Raw genomic sequence first — 27,361 nt, 5'->3', positions numbered from 1 at the left:
GGGCCCTGCTTTGGGGAGGGGTGGGGAAAGAGTATCATGGGAGATGNNNTCCATGATAACATCTTATTCTAATGAAATGTAGATTTTTATTTTCTACTTTTATTAACATCTTATGAAAAAATATTAAAAAAAAAAAAACCCAACCAAAACCAATGTGAGCCCTGCCTGCTTGGACGCCCTTCCAGCCAGTGTCTCTGATGTCGGGGTTAGTGCCTTAGAGAGGACTGGAGGGCCGGTCTCCCGCTCCGTTCTTTTAGCCCTCAGGCAGCCAGTGCTGCCGGGGAAACGCCAGGAAAGCTCTGCCCTGAGCCACAAGGCACCTGCCCTCAAAGCCTAGGCCAGAGAGGTTCCAGCAAGAAGGGCTTGGCTGGCCAAGGGGCCTCATTTGCATACTTCTAGAAGCAAACCTTGAGTACAGGCTTTCCAAAGTTTACATTTTTCATTTTCCTTTATCAGGGATTTAGGGGGTTGGGGAGGGGCAGGGGGATACCTGGCAGCATATTTTCTGTTGGAATATGTCTGACAAATTGTTCAACTACATTTTAGGAAAAGAGAATCTAAAATAGGGGGGAGGGTGTGGTGGGATTGTCTGTTTTCCAGGCTGTAACAGGTACACTGAGCTGTAATGAAGAGAATACAAAGTATACCTGAGGATGGGGACATTTAAAGCAGTTCTTCAAGCTCCAGTACAAAGTGAAAAGAAGCAACTCACAAACTGGTATTCTAGTGGGCTGGTTCCCTCCATTCCTCTAGGTCGGGGGCTCCCCTAAGGGAATCTGAAACAGAAAATTAGCCAGACCAGACTGCTGGAGCACACTCCCATAAAACTGCCCGGCATTTGGAGGTATTTTTCACACCCAAATTGAGGAGTACACTCCATTTTGTGTCTTTCTGGCTGTGGGACGGCAAGTCCTGGTCCCTCAAAAGCCAGAGGTGGGCTATCTGCTCTGACTCTCTCCCCCTCACAGTGGGACTTTCATTCTGCATAAGCCGAGCTGGAGCTACGCACCCTTGTTGCTCTCCGCATGCCTGGCTTCCTCCCACGGGCGCCTGCAGCTGAGATGCCTGAGTGAGGACGGGGCAGTTAGCTGCTAATTCCCAAAGCTCCTAGGAGAGCCTGGAGATGTGGAGGTGAGGCCTCAGGAAGGGGGGTGCTCCGCGATCCACTGCTGATGGCGCCCTCAGCCCTGCGTGGAGCAAGAATATTTACACTGTATTGTCACAGTGTTTTTGCACTTTTCAGACATTCTAGATAGTACATACTGTATCTTGATAGTACATATTGCTTTGTTTATGTATTTGAGACAAAGAAAGGCTAAAAACTTGAGACTCTATATTTGGAATACAATGTTAGAACACTTTCCGTCTTGTGTTAAGGAGCTTTCATGTCAATGTGCACTCCACTGGGTCATCAGTTCTAGTACCCACCTGATACAGTGTCTATGTTTGCTACTTTATTTTCCCAATTTGATACACACCCTATGATGTTTTGGTATTTTGAGATGAACTCTGAGTACAAAGTTGTACCATAATGCAGGATGGCAGTTGTTGGTGTGACTGGACCTACTTGCATCAATAAAAGAACATGTTGCTCCCCTTGCCTGCCTGCTCTCTGCGCGTAGCTGGCGAGGCCCGATGGCTTGGCTGCTGGCAGGAGGTGTGGGGATGTCTAGGTCCTCCACAGCCTTTCAAATGAGCAAGGAACTCTCATCTACACAACACGTTCTGACAAAGGGCTTTTCAAATAAATAATGCACGACACGACAAAGCGTACAAGAGACACGCTCTAGTCTGCTTTCCTCAAACTTAGATCCAGAACTATCACAAGCTCATTGTATCACATGGCCCTGTAAGTTGGGCAAATCTAACCTCAATAAGATTGTAAAGGCTCCTTTACTGCAAGACCGATCAGAACCGTCAGTGTCCTGGGCACTGTGGGTCTCTCCTGGGGCAGGGGAAGTTGGGGGACACCTCCTGACATCTCTCTGCAGAACAGGTTGCAGAATGCAGTTCTAGACGGTGCTCTTTCTGTTGTGATAAGTCACATTCAAGAGCACTAAAGAGAGGGATTTGTTGAAAGGCACACATGAGTTTGTGGAATTGAAGGAAAAGAACTGAGACACTAGAATGGAAGGCAAACTCTTACCTGTTCCTTTCCAGCCTGTCCCACTGCCACTCTGTCAACAACGCCCAGGCTGCATGAGATCTCCTCTACAGCTCAACGAACCTCACCCGGCTCCCTTAGAGCTAACTCAGCACATTTTTAAATACGTTCGGTGTCTGTTCTGCCCATTGGACCAGCACTGCCCGACAGAAAACCGTTGTGCTGGAGTGCTCTGTATCTGCACTGCTGCTGGTTACATATAGGTACTGAGCACTGAAATGTGAAATGTGAAAATGCAACTGAGCAATGGAATTTCTAATTTTATTTAGGTGTAAATAGCTAGTGGCCACAGTATTGGACAGAAGGCCAGGCCGGTGGAGCTTTGTCACCTGCTGCCCTTCCAGTGGCTTGTGGAGTGGACGGCACATAATAGCTGCTTAGGTGTTTGTGGAGCAAATGAGACACCTATGAGGATGCCTAAGTGAATTTTGGGTAAATGACAACATTTTTTAGGTCTTTATAATTCAGTGGAATTCTTAATTTTCTGGTAAAGTTATTTTTGAAAGTTTCTACCTACCTCAGCTGAAGAAGGGGCAGCCCATCATCTGGTGTGTACCTTGGCCATGGAGCTTGAGCTGGGAGTGGGTGGTGAGCTCAGCTGGCTAGCTCTGGTGCTCTCCTTCACCCACGGAGTAGTCCCTCCAAGGCAGTGCTTCTCAAGTTGTGCCCCTTTGACAGCAGTGTCAGCAGTGCCGAAAACTTGCTCGAACTTTCTTACAGCCCCACTGCAGGCTCACTAAAGGGGAAACGTGGGGGTGGGGAGTCTAGCACATTTGGGATGCTCTCCTGCTGAGCCTCACAGCCCGCCACTCCAGGTACAGCCCTTTTCCCGGGGGCACTGTGCTTCATAGGCGCACTGAACCTCCTTACAGTTTCCCTGGTGAGCGGTGCTCCGTGCTCCTGTGGGCCCTACCCGTTCTCTCACATCACACCATTGGCATCTGTCTCACCCATCACTCTTGGCTTTCCATGTAGGAGCCACTTGTATAGCTGTGTGGCCAGCGACTAGCATGGTGTGCAGCTCCTAATGCTATCATATGATGACTGAATGCTACCTTTCACTTCGCACAGACATTTCAGGAACAAAAATCTGTCACAATATCAGCTGTGACAGGAAATAAGCTAAAGCTCTCTCCTAAGGTGATAGAGACTTCCGTGACAAAACAAAGGTTATTTGTGAAATACATACCCACTACACCTGTACATAAAGTATATGTCATTTCCCCAGGGAGGCAAGACAGGATAAGTGTAAGAGCAAGGAATCAGAAGTTAAATTATTTGGATTTGAGTCCTAGTTTCCTATTCCTAGCTGGGTATCCTGGGAAAAGTTGTTTACCCTTTAAAGCCTCCATTTTCTTATGATTAAAATGAAATTACAATACTCTCTGTCACACGGGGTTGTTATAAAGATACATGGCAGAACGTGCAGTACCTGGTTCATCAGAAGCAGTCAGTGGTAGCTGAGTACTAGGAGGGGCAACTCTGATGAAACTGAACCCCACTTCTCTGGCAGAAAGCAGAATCTCCTGGGAAAAGTGAAACAAAGAATTATAACTGATATTCTCAAAGGAACAACTGAAGTCCTGGTAAATACAAATATATTCTAACATTACTAAAGAGTCACTTACGTGTTTAATCAGTATATAAACATATATGGGAAAAAGTTCCCACAAATTTGGGATTCAAAACTACTTTCTAGATGAAAAAACTTACTACCCACATATAGGCTAGTAACCTTAGATCATACCAAAACAATTTCTATTTTTATTCCCAGAAAGGAAGTCATGATACTGTGAGGAAGGTAAAGGGCTGCCATCCCCCCTCCCCAAATATCTATTGCAACATACCTTAAACTCTTAGGTATGGATCTTCAGCAACAATGTTGAGGAAACAGTCTTGTCAAGAATAAAAGAAAACTGGGCACCTAGTTGGCTCAGTTGGTGGAGCATGTGACTCTTGGTCTTGGGATTGTGGTTTCGAGCCCCACAGTGGGTATAGAGATTAAAAATAAAATCTTAAAAAGAATATATATATAAGAAAGTTATGGACCTATTTCTGGCAGCACTAGACTAAGTATGTGCTTGCCTGCTGAAATCAACTGCTAAAGTTACGCAAATATCAAAATTTAAATATCCAAGCAAAAACCCAGAGAGGTAAAGGAAACTATGAAGGCAGCTTTTGCCCGGAGGAGGGCAAGGATTATGAATTTCCATTTTCAAGTCCACATGGGGATGGAGAAGAAAGTGCAGGGCCTGTTCAAGAAGAGGGGTCAAATAGGAGACCCCAGCCCATAAAGCTGACATCCCCCAAAACCACTCCTATCACCAAAACAGTGAACTTGAAATAAAATGCTTCTCCCCCAGTCCCACGAAAGGGGTTAAAAGAAACTGCCTGTTTTGAACCTTGGTACTGAATGGAGGTTGGGAAAACTCACCACTGATAAAATGTAACCACAGGTCAGTGGACCACAAGTCAGTGGATTTTGTTAAGTTTTGCAGCAAACATCACACTGGTCAAAAAAATGTTAAGCTGAAAATCTAGTTTAACATGGCTCTGAACTATGGACGGGTACTATCACTAAGTTAGCCAGTAGAAGCAAACATTCTGAGATTCTAGTTTAAAAAGTCTCTCCTTAGCTGTGTTTGTTTAATCCGCCTGTTGGATTTTTAAAATTCATTTTCATTTCTTGAAGAACCAAATAGAGGTTCTTCCCCAAATCCGTTTGGTCATAATTCTGAAGAAATTACCAGAATTTAACACAGAGAGAAAAGACTGGAAAATATGAAATGGGTTAAGAAACATAAAGGGCATGGTGGACACAATAGGTCTAACATGTTATTAGAGCTTTTGAAAGAAAGAGAGAATGATAGAGACAATCAAAATATAGTAGCTGAAAATCTTTCAGAATTGATAAAAGACAAGAATAACCCAAGGAGCCCAAAGAATCTCAAGCAGGATAAAAAAAAAAAAAAAAAAAAAAAAACAAAACCCCAGCACACAAACATATCATAGTGACACAGAACAGAAATAAAGAGGAGAGCCTGAAGGCAACGAGGAAAAAAGGCTGATTAAATCTTTCAAAGGAGTACCAACTATTAAGCTGATAGCTTACTTCACAAAGGAAATAACTGAAGCCAGAAGACAGCAGAATAACCTCAAAGTGCTAAAAAAAAAAAAAAAAAAAATTTCCCAACCTAGAATTCTATACCCTTCAAAAAATATTTTTAAAATGAGATTAAGATACTTACAAACCAAATGGAGTTTGCTATCAGCAGACCTTCACTAAAAGAAATTCTAAAGGTTGAATCATACACTATATACAAAAATTATTTCCAGATGCATCATAGATCTAAGTTAGAAAGGCTCAACAAAGATGAGAAAAGTAAGTTATAGGCAATCTTAATAAAGCATGTAAAAGAAAATATGAAAATTTCTTCTTTACTTTGGACAAAGTTTTCTTTGTCAAAGTTACTTTAGACAAAGGTTTCTTAAATTGCCACACCAAATCACTAGCCATAAAAGAAAATGATAAAATGGACATTATTAAAACTAAGAGCTTTTGTTTATTAACAGATACCATTAAGAGAATGAATAGTCTCCTGCCTAGGAGAAGATATTTGCAATACATAAATCTGACAAAAGACTCATATCCAGAATACTGAAGTAACTCCTACCAGCCAATTTAAAAAAAAGGCAATTAAGGGGTGCCTGGGTGGCTCAGTCAGTTAAGTGTCTGCCTTCAGCTCAGGTCATGATCCCAGGGTTCTGGGATGGAGCCCTCCATCGGGCTCTCTGCTCAGCAGGGAGCCTGCTTCTCCCTCTCCCTCTGCTTGTGCTCTCTCTGTCAAATAAATAAATACAGTCTTAAAAAAAGGGCAATTAAAAAAAGGTAAAAAATTTTACTAGGCATTTCACAAAAGATACTCAAATGGCCAATAAGCATATGAAAAGATAATTAATATCATTTCCCTAGTGATAAACTAAGCTAATAAAACCAAAATGAGAGAACTGTACACACTCAACAGAGATTCAAGAGTCTAAATTGAAAACACTGAAAATACTGTGTTGGGACAATGTGACACAACTGGATCCCTCACATGTGGCTGGTAGGAATCAGTTATTTGAAGGACTGAAAAAATTGTCCAGCCTCTGACAAGGTTAATCGAGGAAAAACAAAAGGCACAAATAAACAATACCAGGAATGAACGAAAGGCTGTCACTATAGATCCTATACATATTACAGAGATAATAAGGGGATATTGTAACAACTTTGCATATTTCATCTAAATTTTCAAATTTATCATTATAAATTCCTAGAAGATTGCACCTTACCTAATAATTACTCAGTCAAAACTGACCTTTTAAAGAAAAGATTTATTTCTTTCAGAAAGAGAGAGCGAGAGCAAGCAAGCATAAGCAGGAGGGGCGGAGGGAGAGGGAGGGAGAATCTCAAGCAGACTCCATGCTGAGCACACAGGCTAATGCTGGGCTCAATCTTAAGACCCTGAGATCATGACCTGAGTGAAACCAAGAGTCAGACGCTTACCAACTGTACTACCCAGGCACCCAAAAACTTACTTTAAAAGAAATAGAAAATCTGAATAGTTCTATAATCATTAAATATTTGAACCAGTGATCAGAAATCTTCCCATATTGAAAACTTCATGGTCAGGTGGCTTTCAGGTAGTTCTGCCAAATATTCAAGGAAGAAGTAATTCCACTTCTTTAGAAACTTCTTTAGAAATAGAGTAAGAAAGAACACCTGTAACTTACTTTACAGGCTAGCATAATCTTAATAAAAAAGCCCAACAAACATGAGAAGGGGCATTCTTACTCATGAACACAGATGAAAAACACCTGAAATATATACACATATACACACCCACCCCCCCCACAGAAATATATACACAGATATGCAAATGAAGTGTGTGTGCGTGCACGCGTGCATCTAGCAGTGTATGATAAGGATAATACATCAGGAAAGATTGGAATTTACCCTACGAATGCAAGGGTACTTCAGAAAACTGATTAACTCAATTTAACATATCAAAAATGGAAAAAAAATATCATCTCAATAGATACAGTAAAAGTATTTGATAAATGCTCTTAAAGCATGATAAAAACTCACCTAGAAATATCAAATAATTGTTAACTTGATAAAGGGTATTTGTAAAAACACCTCCAGCAAATACCACACCTCCATGATGAAACATGGAGAGTATTCCCCTTGAAATCAGAAACATGGGCAGGAAGTCCACTATTATCAATTCCAGTCAACACTGCACAATAAATCCCAATAAGCACAGTAAGACAAGAAAAATAAAGATATAAAAATGGGAAAGAAACAAAATTTTCACTACTCATAGATATATGATTGCATAACAGAAAAAATACAAAAGAAACTAGAAATACATTACTAGAATTAAAAGCATTTTGGCAAGGCTGCTGAACACGAAAGCAACTGGACTTCCAAATACCAGCAACAGACAATACAAAAAAAAATGAAAGATAGTTATAATGGTATATAAAATGCAAAGTATCTAGGAAAAATGTATAAAATAATACATGTAAGGCCACTCTGTGAAAAAGAGTAAAATTTAATCGAAAGACAATAAAGACCTCAATAAACATGTCATGTTCAAGGACTGGAAGACTGTATCATAAAGATGTAAATTTTCCCCAAAGTGATCTTATAGATTTGATGAGATTCCAATCAAATTCATGAAAACTTTGTGAAATTTAACTAGCTTATTCAAAAATTTATGTCAAAGTACCAGGGCTACAAAGAACCATGACAATCTTTAAGAATAAGGCAAGTGGACTAGCTCTCAGAGATACTGACTTGTATAAAGTTATAGTAATTTAGACCATGATATAATGGTATGGTGATGGACAGACAGAAAGCCTAATTGAACAGATGACAACCCAGAACCAGGCCTGTGCATTTGGAAATTTGATGGATGAGAGTGGTTCTGCAGGTAAAATATGGACTATACTGTAAGGCGACGCTGGTAAAAAGTATAATGCAATCCTCACCTCACATCATACATAAAAATCTCTTCCAGTTAGGTTAAAGACCTAACTAGGAAAAGCCCAAGCTATATATGAAGTATTCAGAAGACAATACAGAACCATAGCTTTAAGTTATCTTTTCTTAATATGAGGGCATAAATCAATAATAAAAAGTTGAATACATAAAGGAAAAAAATTAGTCACAATAGAGTTAATTTTTATAATGAAAAAGTACAACCAAGAATGGGAAATGACAAGCCACGTCCTAGGAAATGATACTTAACCAACAAGAATTGGTATCCAGAATATGTGAAGAATTCCTAAGAACTGATAATAATGGGCAAGAGGACTGAAAAGCAAACTAACTATAATTCATACCTAAGGCCTATTACATTAGCAAGAATTAATAAACCTAACAAAATTAAGTGTTGCCAAGGATGCAAAATGAACTCTCTCACAGTAAAAGAGATGGTCCACTTTAGAAAGGAAACTGAATGTACAAACAACCGATGACTCAGCATCATTACTCCTAGAGAAATTTTTGTACACTTTTAAGAGACATGTAAAGCAGTATTCATGAATATCCTGCTTCTGATAGCAAAAGCAGACAACAAAAAACTACGAACCCAAATATCTATAAAAAATAGAATTACTGAATATTAGTTATATTCATACATTGGAATACTAGTTAGTAATAAAAATTAATTTTGAGACTAACATGAATGAACCGCAAAAATACAAAACTGAATGAAAGTTAGAGAATATATATATATATATATATATATTTATATGCATATAAATTCAGAAATGGGCAAAACTAAAGAGTCTTTTGGGTAGAGGTACATACACAGTTGAGAAAACTAAAAACAACAAATGAAAACTTATTACAGAAATCCGAATGGTTACTGTTATGGAGTGAGGGTGTGTGATCGAGAAGGGGCATGCCAAGGCCTTTCAATGATAGCGTTATCTTATCTTAATCTGGGTAGCTGGTGCACTTAATCGGTGTAGCTGTTTGCTTTATTATTCTTTAAAGTACACAATTATATGTTATATACTTTTTTGTATTTATGGTATTTTGCAACAGAAAGAAATCCATTTATCACATTTTCATTTAACTTTTGGTAATAAAATACTTTATTGGTACCGTTTAATGTCAAAAACACAGTATGTACTGTTTCCATTGCTTAGCTTCCATCTTTAAATTAAAAGCTCATTAAGGGGAAGTCATTTGATTCTGCCAAAAAAACAAGCTGCAACTTACCTTTGCAAATAATTAGGTTCTCTCACTTTAAATACCTAAACTCACTGGTCTTCATAATAAATAACTGTATATAAAAGGAGATATTGGCCTGAATAATTCTGCAGAGAACATTTTACACATGTTAAAAAAGCCTAAATGCTACCCAACTTAAAACTTGTAAGAATAATTCATTAAGAGTTACTGTAAAATGCATTCATGTAGCACCAAGAAATTTGGGATTTATATTTCAGATGATATGATTTACTGAGTAAAAAGAGTAATGATTTTTCTTCTGTGAATTTTCAGGGGTTTATATACAAATAGGATAGAATATAGGTCCCTTTTAAAGGCCAAAGGTTCAACCATATTTCCAATTTCTGGATCTAGCAACGGACCCTATGGTAAAAGATCCATGTGTGATAAATAACATAGTACAGTCCTATCTGAATATAACTTCTTATTCATCTTGTCTCATTAATATAATTTATACCTCAATTAAAATATTATTCTATCTGCAAACAATATATTTCTCTAAAATACTTTGTAATTCAGATTTCTATTCAGACCACCTTTTCCTCCACCTCTTTTCTCAAATTGGTGTAATTTTATGGTATACCTCATTAAATTGTTTTTTCTCCTTTCAGTGAAACTCTGTCAACTCGAAGTATCACAATGTTACAAACAGAGATGTGGCATATATTAACATATTAGAAAAAAAAGGATAATAAATACATATGGATCCATGCTAAATAAGACAATGCAAAGCAAAAAACACGCAACGCCATGCTATGTTCATCTATTCCGAATCACTACAGGAAGGCCCTGACATGACAGCACCCTGGCTCATGTAAACTGATGTCCCCAGATATCACTACTGCCCTGTACTCCAACATAATTAAATGTTCTATTAAAGACATTTCTATGTTTGTTTGTTTAAAACAACCTACAGCAACTTTGACTACTAATCCTGATAACGATAACAACACATTATAGTTTTAATCAAGTCATAGATTCTAAGCTAAGTATTTTCTACTATCATCCATTTATTTAAAAACATTCAGGGAGCTAAGCAACATTCAGTTTAAGGGGTTTTTATTTCTGATTTTTTGATTGTGAATTTCAGATGTGTCATTTAGTCATCCTCTGCTTCAGTGAAAAAGAATTCTTCAAGCAACTGACTAAAGATCTCAATTTAAAAGCAGGTTGACTCCGTAGTCAGCAGGTGAAGAACCCTTGTCTACACACTGCATCCATAACACTCTTNCATCTCGGCAGGAACTGGATGCTCCTGACCTACCATGAGCACAACACATGCCATCCCTCAACCCAGATGCAACCAGGGCGCATTAGAACATGGGTGCAGGGTAGAAACTCAAAACTACTCTGAGGGCAAACACCAGATTTCGATTTGTCAGAGATTCCATAGTACGGTATTTCCACAAAACAGGCTTTGCACTGAAACACTTGATTTTTCTTCTCATATCAAGTTAAACTGCTAAAGTAAAGTAATGTCAGAAAGAACACAAAAGATAAGCATGTCTTCTCTGAAAGAGGCACTGCATCTGGAATTGGAATTAAGGCTAAATAAATAGTGCTGGTTTGTGGTTCAGACTAATGTGCCAATGATTACGTTAACCAACAGCTTCGCTATTTGTCCTGTATGCTTGTTTGTGAAGATGCGTCTCTATCTCCTCCCTGAAGACCAGCATTCCCAGGTGCGAATGAGAGGCCTCATTCATGGCTTTGGACTGGATGCACATACGGTACTGCTCAGGAGTCAATTCATCAGCACAGCGTTTCTCATGCCAAAGGTGGAAAAGACCAGGAACCGGAGTCCGAATCACAATCAGGTCACCATGTAAATATTTTCGATAAAGATGAACATCTTCTCCACCCCAACCTTTTACTTCCATGTCAAATCCACCTGCAGGATGAAAATTGACAGATAAGAATTAAGATGCTCTGCTCAAATGAGATGGCACCGGACAGCCTAAAGACACCTGATATAGAGGAGTGACATCCTGGTCTGGAAGTCCAGTTAGGAGCTGACATCTAGGAGCTCAAGCCTGTTGTTGGGAGTATCAAAATGAGATTAAATATTTGAGAATGCTTTGTAAATGTCTAAGTTATACAGAAAAATCTAGAGAAAGTCAAAGGAAAAGGAAATATAAATCACCCATAATTTCACTACTATTAATATTGTAATTAATATAGTTATCCTTGGAGGTACAAGTTTTTCTGGGTCCCAGACAACTTTCCAGAGGACAAAACAGAAGAAATGGCTAGGCTGAACAACTATATTTGAGAATGTGCACACACGTGATTTAAAGCCACAGGAATGGATGAAATTACTGAAGGAGTTTAGAAAGAAAATTGGGCCCAGATCTAAATGCAAAGCAATACCAGTATCTACAGGTTAAACATGCAGAGAAAGATAAATCAGCAAGAGATTGAAAAATGGCCCCAGAGAATGGAGAAAATTCCAGAGAATGAGCTAATCAGAGTAGTCAAGTGAAAAAAGTGTCTTCAGGAAGAAATGGTCAAGCATGTGCTGCTCAATAAAGAACTTGAAAAAAACAAACAAACCACAAAAAAACAAGTAGACCTGGCAACATAAATGTCACTTGTAACCTTACCTACTAGAACAATTCTGATGGAGTGATGGGGCAAACAGCTAACTGGACTGGGTGAACACATGAAATGGGAGATAGAGTTGAGACTATTTTCAAATTGACTTAGGCTGAACAACAAACTTTCTAAAGAAGCATAGAGAACACAAACCATTGGGAATTTGTTGAAAAATTACCAAGATTTTAAAAAACTGAGAACAAATTAATTCTTCAATTAAGAACTAGGTTTCCAAATTATGTCTTCTGTCAAATAATTATATGCCACTTAGTTTCATACTCACAGGATGACAATAATCCTGAGATCTCTGAAAAGTATTACCTTAAATAGTCACAAGCTTTACTAAACACTATGTCTAAAACATACTGGTTTTTCTTCTTTGTAGATATAAGCTCTTCAAATATTAGAGATGGTGTAGATACTTAAAATAAATGGGGGACTTCCAGTTTCTGGTCCAGCATATACAGAGCTTTGAAGTCATAACATCCTAACAACAAGTAAAACTGAAGAAACTGAAAAATAAATCTTCTCAGATCCCTCAGAGAAATAAGGTCACAGAGCAAACTGCCACCTCCAAATTGAAGAGACAGGCAGGTAAAACAGAATTACAACTATTAGAACAGAAACCCACCAGTAGAAATCTCCAGGGAAACCATACTGGGGTAGGGAAAAAAAATCTGAACTATATATGATGAATGGCTACAGGCTCAGGGGACCAAGTCTGAGAGTTGAAAACTCTGGTGGGGGGGTAGTCATAGGAGGGTCCCTACATTTGTGTGAGTTTTACCTTTAGGAGCTCTAGCAGGTTCTCACTGTGAATAGTGGAGCAAAATCCTCTAGTGCTTTCAGCAGGGGCAGTGGGAACGTAATCATTCTGAAACACGACAGAGCACTTCATTCCTCTTAACAAGGCTTGCCTTCAGGAGAAACTATTTTACTAGAGTCAAACTTACCTGGGAGAAGGACATACCCAACTCCAACCCGCTCTAGCCATTCTTTCCCACCTAAGGTTGGGGGCAATGTCTGAGAAACACTTGTGAAGTTAAGGGTCTTGATACATAATCTCATTAAAGGACTGACACCTAATCACAGGACTATAGAATGCTTCCTCTTTCCCCACACCTCATCACCTATTCTTAAAGGCCTGTGAGCTGCGGTTTCCTTTGCCCAATACATCATACTCAGCTATAAAGAAAAAAATGAGGCATGCTAAAAGACAAAAAACAGATTGAAGACACAGAGCAAGCATCAGAACCAGAGTTAGATATGGCAGGGGTATTGAAATTATCAGCTTGGGAATTTAAAACAACTATAATTGATCTGCTAAGGGCTCTAACAGAAAAAGTAGACAATAAGCAAGAACAGATGGGTAATGTAAGCAGGGAGTGACAGATTCTAAGAAAGAATAAAAACGAAATGCTAAAGATAAACAACGTAACGAAGAAAAAATGCCTTTGTATTGGCTGAGGAAAGAATCTCTGAGCTTGAGGACATGTCAATAGAAACTTCCAAAACTGAAAAGGCAGAAACAAAGAGGACTTGGGCGGGGGTGGGGTGGGTGGGGAGAAGTCAGATCAGAACAGAATTTCTAAGAACCGTATACAAAAGGTATAACATATGTGTAATGGGAATATCAGAAGGAGAGGAAAGAGAGAAAGGAACAGAAGCTCCAAAGTGAAAAGAGGCCAAATTCCAAACAAGTGCTGCTGAGAGGCCAGGGGCTCCCTTTCTCATCTAGCCCATAGTCATAAGGTAGAGGATACACCCCAGAAGGGACTGGGACCCCTGACCCTCCACCCCATGTCCTACTCATAACACAGGGGTGTCACTCTGAGAGAAGTGTGCCACCGTTTCCACCCCCAGCTCCAGAGGTGGCTCAGTGACTTTTCCCAGGGGAGGAGGCAGTGCATAAGAACAAACTGCTTCAAAGCTCTTCCCGAAGGAACTGACTTTATTTGAAATAGTGTACAGAAGTTCAAGCCTAAGGGGGCTCTTGAAAATAATGGAGATTTTGGTGGTAAGCAATTAAGAGACGGCTGATAGCTCCATTAGAGCAGTAAGCTAAAATGTAGGCCGGAGAGAAACAGGGAAAGAGANAAGAAGAACCCTCCTGAGGTCTGAATAAAACTCAAAGATGTGCCTCAAGAACTACCTTGCAAAAGGGTTCAATATAATTGGGTCAGACTATGAAGCAATTTATGCCCCAGAGCATTGTCAAAAACAAGAGAGCAATGAGTGGAGCCTAACAGGTGGGAGTGTTACCAACAGAGGCACAGAGACAGTAAAAGACAACCCCACCAGAGGCGCCTGGGTGGCTCAGTCAGTTTAGCACCTGACTTCAGCTCAGGTTGTGATCCTGGGGTCCTGGGATCAATCCCGGAGTTGGACTCCACACTCAGCAGGGAGTCTGCTTCTCCCTTTCTCTCTGTCCCTCCTTCTGCTCTCTTTCTCTCAAATAAATTTTTTTTTTTTAATTTTAAAGAGAGCCCTACTAAATCCATGTTATCCCAGAGTGACTGTGCACATGCCCTAAGAAATGACATGAGAGGCTTCATATTGCTGGGGAATGGGGAGATAAAATTTACTAAAAGAGTAAAGCCAAGTCAAAACAAACAAGCAAAAAACAGAACAAAAAAACAAGTCCTGGAGTCAGGGGGGAATCAATATCCAGACTTGCCACAATACATCACCTGAAATGTCTAGTTTTCAAGAAAGAAATTATGAGGCATGTAAAGAAATAGAAAAGTGCGACCAGAAAAAGTAGGCAACAGAAACTGTTTGTGAGAGGGCCCAGATGTCGGTTTTTACAAAAATTTCAAAATCATTATAAATATGTTCAAAGAATTAAATCACGCTTAAAGACGTAACAGAGGCAAGATGACAATGTCTCATCAAATAGAGAATATTAATGAAGAGACAGAAACTATATATAAAAAGAACCAAATGGAAATTCTGGAGTTAAAAAGGATAACACAAATGAAAACTTCATTAGAGTAGTTCAATAGTAGATCTGAACTAACAAAGAATCAGCAAACTTGAAGACAGATCAATTGAGATTATGCAATCCAAAGAACAGAGAGAAAAAAATAATGAAAAATGGAAGAGTCTCAGAGAAATGTGGGACACCATTAGCTATACCAACACATACCAAATAGGAGTATGAGGAGAAAATAATGAGAAAGGAGCAGTGAGAAATAACACAGGTTAGAAAGCAGTGATGTATCCTTGCTGTTTTATTAAGCCAGAAATCAGGGGAAAGGACATTAGTTTCACTTAATAGTCCTTTTATTCCTATTTGCTGTTTCCATGATTCAAATGTTACAGAGATAAAAAGACAAAGTGCAGGAATTTCCAAAATAAATAGCTGATTATAAAAAATGAATATAAGATGGACCTAAAAAGTACACATAACATATTCTACTATAAAATATAAAAAATATATACAAATATATACATATGTATATATAGATATGTGTGTATGTATATGTGTGTGTATACACACATACACACAAGCTATTATAAATATATAAAATATATTCTTATATGCTGTGGAAATGTAGCCACCGACTGATCAGGAGACACAGAATCAGGTTTCAGCCTGCTTTCTTAAACTGTACTCTGACAATGTATTTTTTGCTGGGTAAGGCTGAAGCTAGAGTGGGGCAGGAGGCTTAGACCGGATTCTTCAGGGTCATTTTGGCTTCGAGGAGTGGATGAATAAGCCAGTGACTCCAAGTCCCCCACTCTAACTTCAACCACAGCTAGAAAGATCAGCTGTCTTTTCATTTGTTTTAAATACTAGGATTTTCATAACAGTTCAATAGACAATTAAAGGGGGTTTCATCTCTAAATAAATAAATGCAAAAGCCCTTGGACAAGATAACCTAACATTACTTCCAGATGTAATAATCCATGAGCACAAAACCAAAGTTATGTAGAGATCTTTCGTAACAGTATTCAAAACAACTGCAAATACTGGTAACAAGCCAAACAGATGTTTTTAAAAACTCGTGTTTTGATTTTAAAGAAACAAGTAAATATTCTATTTTACTTTTATTTTTTTATGATCTCATTTTTGCTACGTAGGCACATTAATTATAAACTTACTTTGCCTTTCACATCTCCAGATGCCTATTTTTAGCTAATCTCATTCATAATTTAATAGGAAAACATTTGATTCTGAGACCTTTGAGAAAAATGCCATAAGGTACTACAGTTGTATGTACAGCCCTCTCCTTAAATGTAAGGTATACTTACCAATGGTCAGGAAATCTGATCGATACTGACAAGTCATTCCAAACCCAAAATCTCGCCAAAAGCCAGAATCCTTTTTGTGAACCTTCAGTTAAAAAAAATAAATTCGATTTAATCCCTTAAGAACTAGAAGAAGTTTCAACCAACAATGAAAAAAATTAAAATACTTTCCAAATAATAATTTTCCTGGTCATTTATGTGACTGACAACGGATCACATGCATTCACATGATTAAATCCTTACAAAACCAACAAAAATACAGTACTGTCAGCAAAGGGTTCTTGTCACATTCAATTTAACTGAATTTAAGCCCTGTACAAGGTACAAGCAGAAGTTACTAATAATCAAACAGTACGGTGCCTGAGCTCAAGGAGCTTATATTCATTCTGGGAGAATAAGAGTTGCACAAACACATACTATAAAACACTATAATTACTTCTACATAGACCTTATTTGGTGCCTACCCAGCATTCATTCCCTTGCCCCTTACCTGACTGTGTACAGTTCTGCTCTGCTAATTACCTGCCCCATGTAGCTCATGAGCTTCAGGGAAGCTCCTTCCACCTGCAGCTTTAGACTGGATCATGACTACTCTATACCAGTGGCACAGTGTCACTCGCTTATTGCAGGAATTGATTCACTAACGGGACTTAGACAAAATTCAGGCCAGCAGGGTAAAAGGGGAGGGTTATTGGGAACTCTGGAAAACAAAGTTGCTTCATTCCTCTGAGAGAGCTACTAGAAAAGACACTAGCTTTTTTTGGATGGTGTAGGGCAGGAGTCAGCAAACTACAGCCTCCAGGCTAAATCTGGCCTGCCGCCTGTTTTTGAAAATAATTTTATTAGAATACAGCCACACTCATTTGTTTATAAACTGTCTATGTGTATTTCATGGTACAGTGGCATAGCTGAGTAGTTGCAATAGGGATTTAACTATGTGGCCCGCAAAGCCAAAATATTTTCTGTGTGGCTCTTTACAGAATAAGTTTGCCAACTCCTGATGTAGGGTGTAGATGTGAAGCTTGGAACTGCTACAGTCCTTTTCCACCATAAGGGAAACAGGCTTTAAAATGAAACTGTCACCACTGAAGTCCAAACAGAAAGAAAAAGAAAATGAGGGCTTCGATGATATACAGCCCCAGAAACAAGTAAAAGTTGAGGACTGATAAACCTTATTTTATTCATGTACTGAGCAAGTGGTTTAATCCAACAGACATAGTACTGAGAGCTGGGACAAAGAAGTGAATAGAGATGACAAAGTCTCTGCCATCACAGAGCCTCTGTTTTGATGGAAAAATCGCAAATAAATAAATACATATCTCTGGTGATAATATATGCCAGGAAGAAAAATGTAGTAGGACAAGGGGAGAGCATGAGAGAAAGCCTATTTTGGATATAATGGCCACACGGGGTTTCTCTGAGGAGATAATGTTTGAGCAGGGACCCTAATGAAATACTGAAGCGAGCTGTGAAATATCTAAAGGGGATATCTAAAGGGCAAAGAGGGTAGCATGTGTGATGGCTATGAGGCAGGAAGGGAATGAGCAGGGCAAGAGCAGAGAAAACAAGGGCAAGAGCAGAGGAATGAAGTCCTGTGGAAAAGAAAGGGCTATTAACATTTTAAAAAGATAATTGGTATTACAGTATTTTTGTATGCATATGGAAATGATCTAGAAGAAGCATAACGTTAGGATACGAGAGCATGAAGGATGGCTGAAGGGGAGTGCTTGTTTAGGCACAAGGGATGACAGACTGGCCTTACGAAGGGACCTGTGCAGTTCCTCCACTGGGAATGGAGAGAGGCTGATGGGTCTCATGAGAGAATAAGGAAGTGCAATGTCTGAAACTTATGTGGAGAGTGACCAGTGGTGAGGGGTGCTGCGAGGCATGAGAAGGACGACAGTGTGGCTGGCGTGCAGGATGCACAGTGGGTAGACTATGGTCAAGCACAGATGTCAGGGCAGCTGTGGAACCCTGAGGCCTGTGATCATGTTTTTAAAGCAGTGGCCCTATAGTGGGGCTGTGTGTTTCTTACCCTCCCCATTCCACTGCTCAGAGACCTGGGTAACAGTTGCCTTAACCAGGCTGGGGTTCTAAGAGAAAACACTAGATGGGGTGAGGGAAGAAGGTGAGTATAGCAATGAGGCTGTGGATAATGACTGACTATAGAGCTGGAGTTGGGTAAGGAGAGACATGAGGAGGATGACAGAAAAGAGAGAGTTACCTCATCCAAAGTACAAGGTTCTAAGACAGCCTCCCCTAAGAAATGGAAGTTGGAACTGGGATCTGAGAGATAAGCAGGAGTTAGTCAAGTGAAAGATGTGCTGGGGGAAGTTCTAGACAAAAGAACAGGTTGTACAAAGACCTAGAGATTGGAAAGAGCACTGTGGGTGAAGGATGGTGGGACCACATTAGAGACAGAAGTACAGGTGCCCACAAATGCAGGCCAGAGCTTAGCAAACTTCTGTAAAAGAATAGGTAGTAAATATTTTAGGCTCTGCAGAACATACAGTCTGTCACAACTATTTAATTTAGCCACTATAGTGTGAAAGCTGTCATAGACAATAAGTAATCAAATGAGCATGCTGTGTTCCAACAAATTATTTATGGCTACTAAAATTTGTATTTCATATAATTTTATTTTGAAAATGTTTTTCAACCATCCTTCATTCATGGGCCATAGAATGCTAGGCAGTAGGCTGTTTTGGCCAGAAGGTCATAGACTGATGACCCCTGGTCTAAGGGACCCAGGGGGCCACATCAGAGAGAACGGGATACTTGGTCACATATTTTGGGCTTATTCTAATAGCAATGGAAATTCTCTGAAGAGTCAGGGCAGAAGGAGTAACGTGATTATATGACATTTTTGAAAGATCACTCTGGCTAGAGTAGAGAGAAGAGATAGAGGAGGGGACAAGAGATATAAGCTGAGAGGCTGGTTAAGAGGCAACAGTTATAATCTGCGAATGGGAAGCTGCTGGTTTAGACTATCATGATATGTTCACAAAGAAAGAATTGCATGGGGGTTAAAAAAAAAGATTGAGGACAAAGAGTTAGTAGAAGTCAGAAGTGACTGAATGGGCAGGGGTTGGGGGTGAGAGGGAAGGATCAACCAAGGGTGACAGCAGGCTGCTGGTCCTAAATAATGGGTATGTTGTAGTGCCATCCCCCAAGAGTGGGAGCACTGAGGAAAGGGCCGGCCCAGAGCTGAACGATACAAAGCCGGGTTCTGAGCATAACGAATGTGAGTGATCTGTAAGGCAGCCACATGGAAATTACTGCAGGCAGCAGGAATGAAGGGAATATGCAGGTCTGTAGAGGAGGCAAATCTTGAGAGGAGTGGGAAGAGTCTGAAAAAGCTGCTGTATGTAGGGGCGCCCGGGTAGCGCAGTCACTGGGCGTCTGCCTTCGGCTTCAGGGCGTGATCCCGGTGTTATGGGATCGAGCCCCACATCAGGCTCCTCCGCTGGAAGCCTGCTTCTTTCTCTCCCACTCCCCCTGCTTGTGTTCCCTCTCTCGCTGGCTGTCTCTCTGTCAAATAAATAAATAAAATCTTAAAAAAAAAAGCTGCTGTATGTAATGGGAGAATTGGCTGGAAAATAGAAGAACAAGGCAGCACTGAGGACTCAGCTTAAGTTGGAGGTAGTAAGTGAGGTATGCATTTTCCTTTTTTTTTTTTTTTTTTTTTGTGGGAGAAGGCTTCTTTCCCTTCTAGAATGTAAAGCTCCTGGAGGGCAGGACTTTTTGTTGATTTTGATCACTGCTATATCCGGAACACCTAGAACAATGCAAAGCACATGGTAGGCTTTCAATAGACATTTGTCAAATGAAATAAATAAATTTATAGAGCCATAATTTCTGTGGCAAAACCAGGTTCCAATATTCTTATCTCCTGAGTCAAAACATAATCCTGGTGCAAAGTATTAAAACAAAACACTCCCCTCCCAGTGCAAATAAAACAAAACACTCACTCTGACATTTCTATCCCAAGACAATTCTGACTTTACAAATATTAAGACTTCCTTTATAACTTAGTTTCTTTTTTAAAAAAAATCTCCAAATATTATCACACTTGGGGAAAGGAGTCATTGGTTTTGTTTGATTTTTAAACCAACACATTTCCACTGTTTGTAATCCCTGATTGTTAATATTTTATTCCATTTTTATCTGTCCCTCTTCTAAGCACGTGGGGGATGCAGCTATCCACACATACCCTACATCTCCAGCCCCCAGCCCCTCACAGGCTGCCAGGTTCACAAATCCATGTGGCAACTTGACACCTTCCCGTGGAGGTCTAATAAACAACATAAACATCTACCATGCTCAGGTTGAATCCCTGATCTCTCCTTCTACCATTCCTTTCATTGCTCACATCTAATCCACCAGCAAGTTCTGTCAGCCAAATCATACCCCAAACTTTCTCCACAATTACCATCCTTACCAAAGCCACGGTCACCTTCCTGGTGCACTGCAAAAGCCTAACTGGCTATCTGCAGCTGGAGCCACATGCCATCCATTCTCCACAGAATCAAAACCCTCCCAAGGCTTTCTATCACACTTAGCCTAAACTTAAACTCCTTATAGCTCTACATGACTGGCCCAGCTTTGTGCCCTGTTGCCCACTGTGTTCTAGCCACCTTAGGAAACCCATTTAGCTGTTCCTTCTGCTTGGAACTGCCTTTCCCCAGCCACTAGGAAGCAGGGTCTTTCCTGTTATTTGGATGGCCTCTCCAACAGCCTCATCCCAGAAAGGCCTTTCTGACTAAACACACCACAGAAACACCTAATCACTTTTCACAACTCAGCCTATTTTAATGATCTGCATGGTATTTATTAATTGACGTTATCTTCTGTTTCTTCCTATCAGAATAAAGATTCTTGTTGAGTAATAACCATGTCGATACGGTTCTAAGTGCTGGGGATTCCAGCAGTGAATAGTGGCTGGCATAGAATGAACCCTATTGGATGAATTAAGGTAACATAGGCAGTTTGTGCAGTGGATAAGAGTGGAGACACACAGCCCTGGCTCCTGGCCCCACCCTTGCCAGCTGTGCATTTGGACAGGCACTAAACTACCATATGGCTGTGTCCTCATCTGTAAAATAGGGGTAATAATATCACATACCTCAGAGGTGTAAGGAGGATTAAATAAGTTAACATGTATGAAAAACAGAATAGTACCTTATACAAAGAAAAGGGTAGATAAAAAAATTAGCTATTATTAGCATTAAAATAGCATCGAAAATACACGTATATAATTTCCCATTTTTTAAACCTTATATTTACCTCCACATTTACACTGCTGTATATATCTACATTTCATGAACATTTTCCTCTTGCTACATATTCACCATCATATGTACTATAATTCATTATTTTATTATTAGAGTTTTGCTTGCTTCCAATGTTGTCAATATTATTGTATCTATTGCTGCTCTACGGGTCTGTTTCCTCAGGAGAGACTCCTGGGAGTGGAGATTACTGGATCAGAGGGGTGAACCTGTTTGAAAACTCCTGACCCAGGAAGCCTGCCTGCATTACTACACCACCAGCCTGGATAGGAGAACTCCCACCCCACCAGTCTCGCTTGCATGGCTGTTTTAAGAACTGATTTTACAGCAGCAAAGAAAGTATTGCACTGCTGTTTTAATTTATTCTTAGTAAGGTTGGTTATTTAAATATGTTTACTGTGAATTATTACCAACTATCTTTTAGCCTTTTTTTCCCTATCGGTGTATTTCCTGTCTACTTTCAATATCAAGGAGATAATATTACACATTAAGGAGAGCAAGCTTTTGTCTTGTTTTAAGTGGGGAGATTGAAGTTTAGAAAGGGTAACTTGCAAAGGTTACAAAGTAGTGAAACTACAACTTGAAGTGGAAGTATTTAAAATTATTTTTGTGTATGTGTAACATCTACAATGAACCCACATTCAAATCATTCTTCTCCCACATTCTTCCAAACCAGACAAGAATATTAGCATGCTTTTATATTCCTCTTCACCCTCCCATGTTGACTCCATTCAGCACTTTGTTTACCAAGTAATTTTTTTTATAAATAAACCTTTTATTTTGGAGTAATTTTACAGAAAAGTTGCAAAGTAGTAGAGAGATCCCATACTTCTCACCTAGTTTTAACTTCCCCTAAATGTTATTATCTTACATTGTTGTAGTACCTTTATAAAAACTAAGAAACCAACACTAGTACATTACTATTAACTAAATTTTATTTATTTATTATTTATTTTTAAATATTTTATTTATTTATTTGAGAGAGAGAGTGACCATGTGGGAGAGGCAGAGGGAGAAGCAGACTCTTTGCTGAGCAAGGATCCTGATGTGGGACTTGATCCCAGGACTCTGGGATCATGACCTAGCCGAAGGCAGACGCTTAACTGACTGAGCCACCCACGCGCCCCACTCTTAACTAAATTTTAGACTTCATTTGGATTCTACCAGTTTTTCCTTTAATGCCTTTTTTTTTGTTCCAGGATCCAGTCCAAGACACCACACTGCATTTACCTGTTGTGTCTCCTTGGTCTCCTGAGAAACCGTCATAATTTCTCAGTCTTCCTTGTTTTTGATGATCTGACACTTTTAAGTTTATTATTACTTTTTAAGTAATACCTACACCCACCATGAGGCTCAAACTCACGACCCTGAGATCAAGAGTTGCATGCTTTTCCAACTAAGCCAGCTAGGCACCCTTGATCTTGACACTTTTGAGTATTGGTGGGGTATTTTGTGGAATACCCCTCAATACCCCTCAATCTGGGTTTGTTGGAAGTGTTTCTCATGATTAGGGTTTTGGAAGGAAGGCCACAGAAGTGAAATGCCCTTCTTGCTATATTAAATCAGGGGTGCATAAAAACGCTGGTAATGTTAACCTTCATTATTTGGCTTAAGGTGGTGTCTGCCAGGTCTCTGCACTGAGAAGTTAGTTCTCTTTCCATACTCAATTCTTTAGAAGTGAGTCACCTAGTTCCACCTACTGGAAAAGAAAGTATCTAGATAAGTTATTCGGAATTCTGTAGCAAAGATTTAGCTCTTCTCCCTTATCTACTGTTATTCTAATCAGTTTGTCTATCCATTGATTTATTATTATTATTTATTCACTCACTAATTTATTTATAACAGTATGGACTCATGGATATTTATTTTATGCTTGGGGTTGCAATCCAGTACTATGTTATTTATTTTGTTGCTCAAATTGTTCCAACTTTGCCATTGGGAGTTCTTTCAGGCTCCTGTGTCCCTTTGACACACCCTCATCCTTTTGTTTTTTTGAGTACTGCCTTACTTTCTGGAGCTTCAGGCTCCTTGATTTCCTGTCCCTGCACTAAGATCTGGGAGCTGCGTATGCTTGTTACTCTTGGGGTATTACTGCTTCTAGGTCCTCTCAGGGGACAGAGCTAGGTAATACACATTTGTGTGCACCGTTTGAATTTTAAATCCCCAATTGCTATTCATTTCTTTTTTACTATGTGTTTCATCAACAACTCTTTAAACAAAAGTTTCCTGGGGTTTTGGTGGTGGTGACAACTGTTTTATTCTCAGGTCTTCTTTCAAATGGGCTCATTTCACATTCTGCTGAAGAGATCTATAAGAAGTAAACTCTGAGTCCTTGAATATTCAACAATATCTATTTTGTCCTCAAATAAGTCAAATATAAATTACAGAATTAAAGTTATTTCTCTCACAACATTCAAGATATTGTTTTATTGTCTTCTAACCAATATCATCAAAAAAAAAAAAAAAAAGACAAATGCCAATCTGATTCTTACTCCTTTGTAGATAAGTTCTCAAATGCCAGACTTGTCTTTCCTTAGCTCTTTGAAGTTTTCTTCTATTTCCTCCACTGTCTGTTCTTTCTTTTCTCTCCCTTCTGGAACTCCTATTAACAATTTTGGGGGCTTCTTGAGTGATTCCTCATGTCTCAATTTTTCCCTCACATTATCTCTTGGTCTTTGTGTGTCCAGGTGGCTTGTCTTCTAGTTTACAAGTTTGTTTCAACTGTGACTGTTCCACTATTCAGCCCATTTAGTGAGTTTTAGATTTTCACAATTTCCATGTTGACCTTTTTTAGCAACAAATCTGGTCTTATGAATTTAATGTTTTCTCTCCCTAAAGACATATTTATCTTAAGGTTGTTTTCATTCTGTATTCATATTCTGATGTGTTATCTTTTCTGTTTATTGAAATTTGGTGCCTCTCTTTCATAGTGTTGGTTGGGCTACTCTCAGTTAATTGCTACTGATTTTTGTTTCAAAAATCATTCTTCGGGGCGCCTGGGAGGCTCAGTCAGTTAAGCATCCAACTCTTGACCTCAGCTCAGGTCTTGATCTCAGGGTCTTGAGTTCAAGCCCTGTGTTCGGCTCCATGCTGGGTGTGGAGCATACTTAAAAAAAATCATTGTTCAAAAACCCTTGGCTGTTAGCTATGATTACAGGGGCCTACCTCCAGTAATAGTGGAAGAGGGGCCGAATGTGGTCTTGGGCACAATGTGCCAACAGCAGCTCCTTTTCAGAGCCTGGGGCTCCCTATCCATCCTACAACTCAATATTCCCAAAACCCTACACTGCCTCTCTTGCTCCAGGGAGCACATACACTGCCACAGTCTGCAGTCCAATCCCTGTGATGCCTGTTGCTTAGCATACACCCAGAGAATATGTACTCCACCACTCTGTCTTCTATGAGCTCAGAGGATACAGAGCAGCCCCATCTTGTGGTTTTTTTTTTTTTTTTAAGATTTTATTTATTTATTTGACAGAGAGAGAGAGACAGCCAGAGAGAGGAAACACAAGCAGGGGGAGTGGGAGAGGAAGAAGCAGGCTCCCAGCGGAGGAGCCTAATGTGGGGCTCGATCCCATAATGCCAGGATCACGCCCTGAGCCGAAGGCAGACGCCCAATGACTGAGCCACCCAGGCGCCCCCATCTTGTGTTCTCCTGAACATGTTCTATATTCTTCTTTCCTCTATCAATCCTATGCCAACTATTGCCATCTTTTATAAATTTCTCAAAATTTTCTACCAATGGCACTTCTCTCATTTTCCAATGCTAATATACTTCTTTCTTTTAAGTAATCCACTTTTACAAAGGATTTAGAGTGTCAGATAAGGCAAATATGGGTGCCTAGTTTGTCATTTTGATCCCATTTGTTTCTATATTCCTAATACTGGCCTACAGATTAGGTAGAGGGGTGTGTGTATACAGACACTTTGCCAGGTGTTGGTCTGAAGATAATGTTGGCTTCATAAAATTTATTAAGTAGATCATATGGTACTAATTTAACTTGTTCTTCGAAAGTTTGGAAAAACTCACCAGTAAAACATTATACCTATGCACCTGCAGGGTAATTTTTTTGATAACTGTTCTAATTTTTTAAGTGGCTCTTAGTCTTTTCAGAGCTTCCATCTCTTTTAAGATGCTAACACAAACTTTGCTTGTGTTAATAGTTTATAAATTCTCAAATCTTTAATTTAGAATTTTAAAAATTTACATCATAAAATTGATTTCTCCCAGTTGTTGTATTTTCCTTTTTACCTCAAATATGCCCACTTTGGTTAAAAAAAATTTTTTTGCACATAAAGAATAGGCTCCTATATATTAGTCAAACTATTATTTTTGGTTCATTAATTTCTGCCTTATCTTTCTTTCCTCAGAGTTATTCATTTTTTTTAACATCTTAAATTGACTTCTTAGTTCATTTGTTTCCATTTTTATTGAATATTAACAATAAAAGATTAGACTAAGTGCAGTATAGTATTCTGGACTGGAACCCAGAACAGGAAAAGGACATTAGCAGAAAAGCTGGTGAAATCCTACTCTACAGTGAAGTTAGCAGTAACTTACCAATGTTATTTTCTAATTTTGACAAATTGTTACATAAGATATTAATCTGAGGGAAAACTGGGTGAAGTACAGGAATGCTCTATAGCATCTTTCCAACTTTTCTGTAAATCTAAATTATTCCAACATAATATTTTTATTTAAAATAAATAACCTTATATAACTAGTAATAACTGTAGTTCTGTTATGTGGCATTTCCACTCCATGACTTTTTAAGTAATTTCCCACAGAATATCATTCCTTCTTAGTTTATTTTGTAGTTTTCATTTCTAGTTAGTAAGATTTTTAAAATTAAAATTTATTTTTAGTATTATTGAAAATGCACTGGCAGAAGTGACTGTAAAATCTTCATATTCTACAACATTAAGTTTTCTCTGTGGCCTAACGTTTTCTTTCCCCCTCTAGAATGATACTTAATTCTAAAACAGTAAGTGCGAAAGCATCTTATGGGGGGAGGGGTAAAGGATACTATGAAAATGTGTTTATAATAACCATAGTTTTTTGGGGCTCCTGGGTGGCTCAGTCGGTTAAATGTCTGCCTTTGGCTTAGGCCATGACCCTAGGTCTTGGGATTGAGCCCCGAATCGGGCTCCCTGCTCAGTGGGGAGCCTACTTCTCCGTCTCCCTCTGCTGCTCCCCCTGCTTGTACTCTCTCTGTCAAATAAATAAATAAATAAATAAATAAAATCTTAGAAAAAATAACTACAGTTTTTTATGGAAACTTTCTTTTCTACTTGTGAAACAAACATAAAGGAACCTAGCAAGGATCTTTGTGGCCTTTCATAACTGACAGTGAGTCTTACCAGCTGCTGCTCCACAGGTGGTGGCACATCCTGATTGGCATAAACAATGGCAGGGTTGTAAAGACTGAACACCACAGGGTAAAACACCTTCTTACCTATAAATTAAAATATATGGTTACATTGTACAACGAAGTCATAAAACAAAAGACTGATCACTACTGCGTTATCAATATTTAATATTGATATTTCTTTGGTCATATGTGATGACTTTATCAATATTGTATTTTGTCAATTTTCAGGCTAGTAAACAACATGCTGATTTGATGAACATAACGATGATTTTATAACATATCAGTAGGCCAAGCTACAAAATTATAACCTAAAATAGACTAAAAAAACAGACTAAAGGCTGTTTTACACATTTATTCCCTTTGATTTTGGAGAGATACACAAAGGTGTTTGCCCAGT

General features: G+C 39.1%; 1 protein-coding gene and 1 long non-coding RNA gene across 7 annotated transcripts in view; both read right to left on the bottom strand.

Moving 5' to 3' along the window:
* Positions 1 to 81: 81 nt before the first annotated feature.
* Positions 82 to 5,701, bottom strand: LOC103667934. Its single transcript, XR_569904.2, has 3 exons — positions 3,597 to 5,701; positions 2,682 to 2,900; positions 82 to 1,187 (listed from the first exon to the last, which is right to left on the bottom strand). It is a non-coding gene; the product is annotated as an uncharacterized LOC103667934 (long non-coding RNA).
* A 3,594-nt stretch (positions 5,702 to 9,295) lies between these two features.
* Positions 9,296 to 27,361, bottom strand: part of CSGALNACT2 (chondroitin sulfate N-acetylgalactosaminyltransferase 2) — a 41,212-nt gene continuing 23,146 nt past the window's right edge. For 3 of the 6 annotated variants that reach the window (XM_040624070.1, XM_040624072.1, XM_040624071.1), the window contains 3 exons: positions 26,954 to 27,048; positions 16,305 to 16,386; positions 9,296 to 11,343 (listed from right to left, as the gene is read on the bottom strand). In XM_040624070.1, the coding sequence (XP_040480004.1) occupies positions 11,051 to 11,343; positions 16,305 to 16,386; positions 26,954 to 27,048 (470 nt within the window). In that variant the 3' untranslated portion in view covers positions 9,296 to 11,050. Of the gene's footprint in view, positions 11,344 to 16,304; positions 16,387 to 19,990; positions 20,080 to 26,953; positions 27,049 to 27,361 lie in introns of those variants that run through there. The other 3 variants (XR_005833168.1, XM_040624073.1, XM_040624074.1) reach the window with 2 other exon arrangements.

The sequence above is a fragment of the Ursus maritimus genome, unplaced genomic scaffold, assembly GCF_017311325.1.
Source record: "Ursus maritimus isolate PB19 unplaced genomic scaffold, ASM1731132v1 scaffold_7, whole genome shotgun sequence".
Taxonomy (NCBI): domain Eukaryota; kingdom Metazoa; phylum Chordata; class Mammalia; order Carnivora; family Ursidae; genus Ursus; species Ursus maritimus.
The sequence above is the reverse complement of the archived record's forward strand: the minus strand, read 5'-3'. Positions and strand labels throughout refer to the sequence as shown.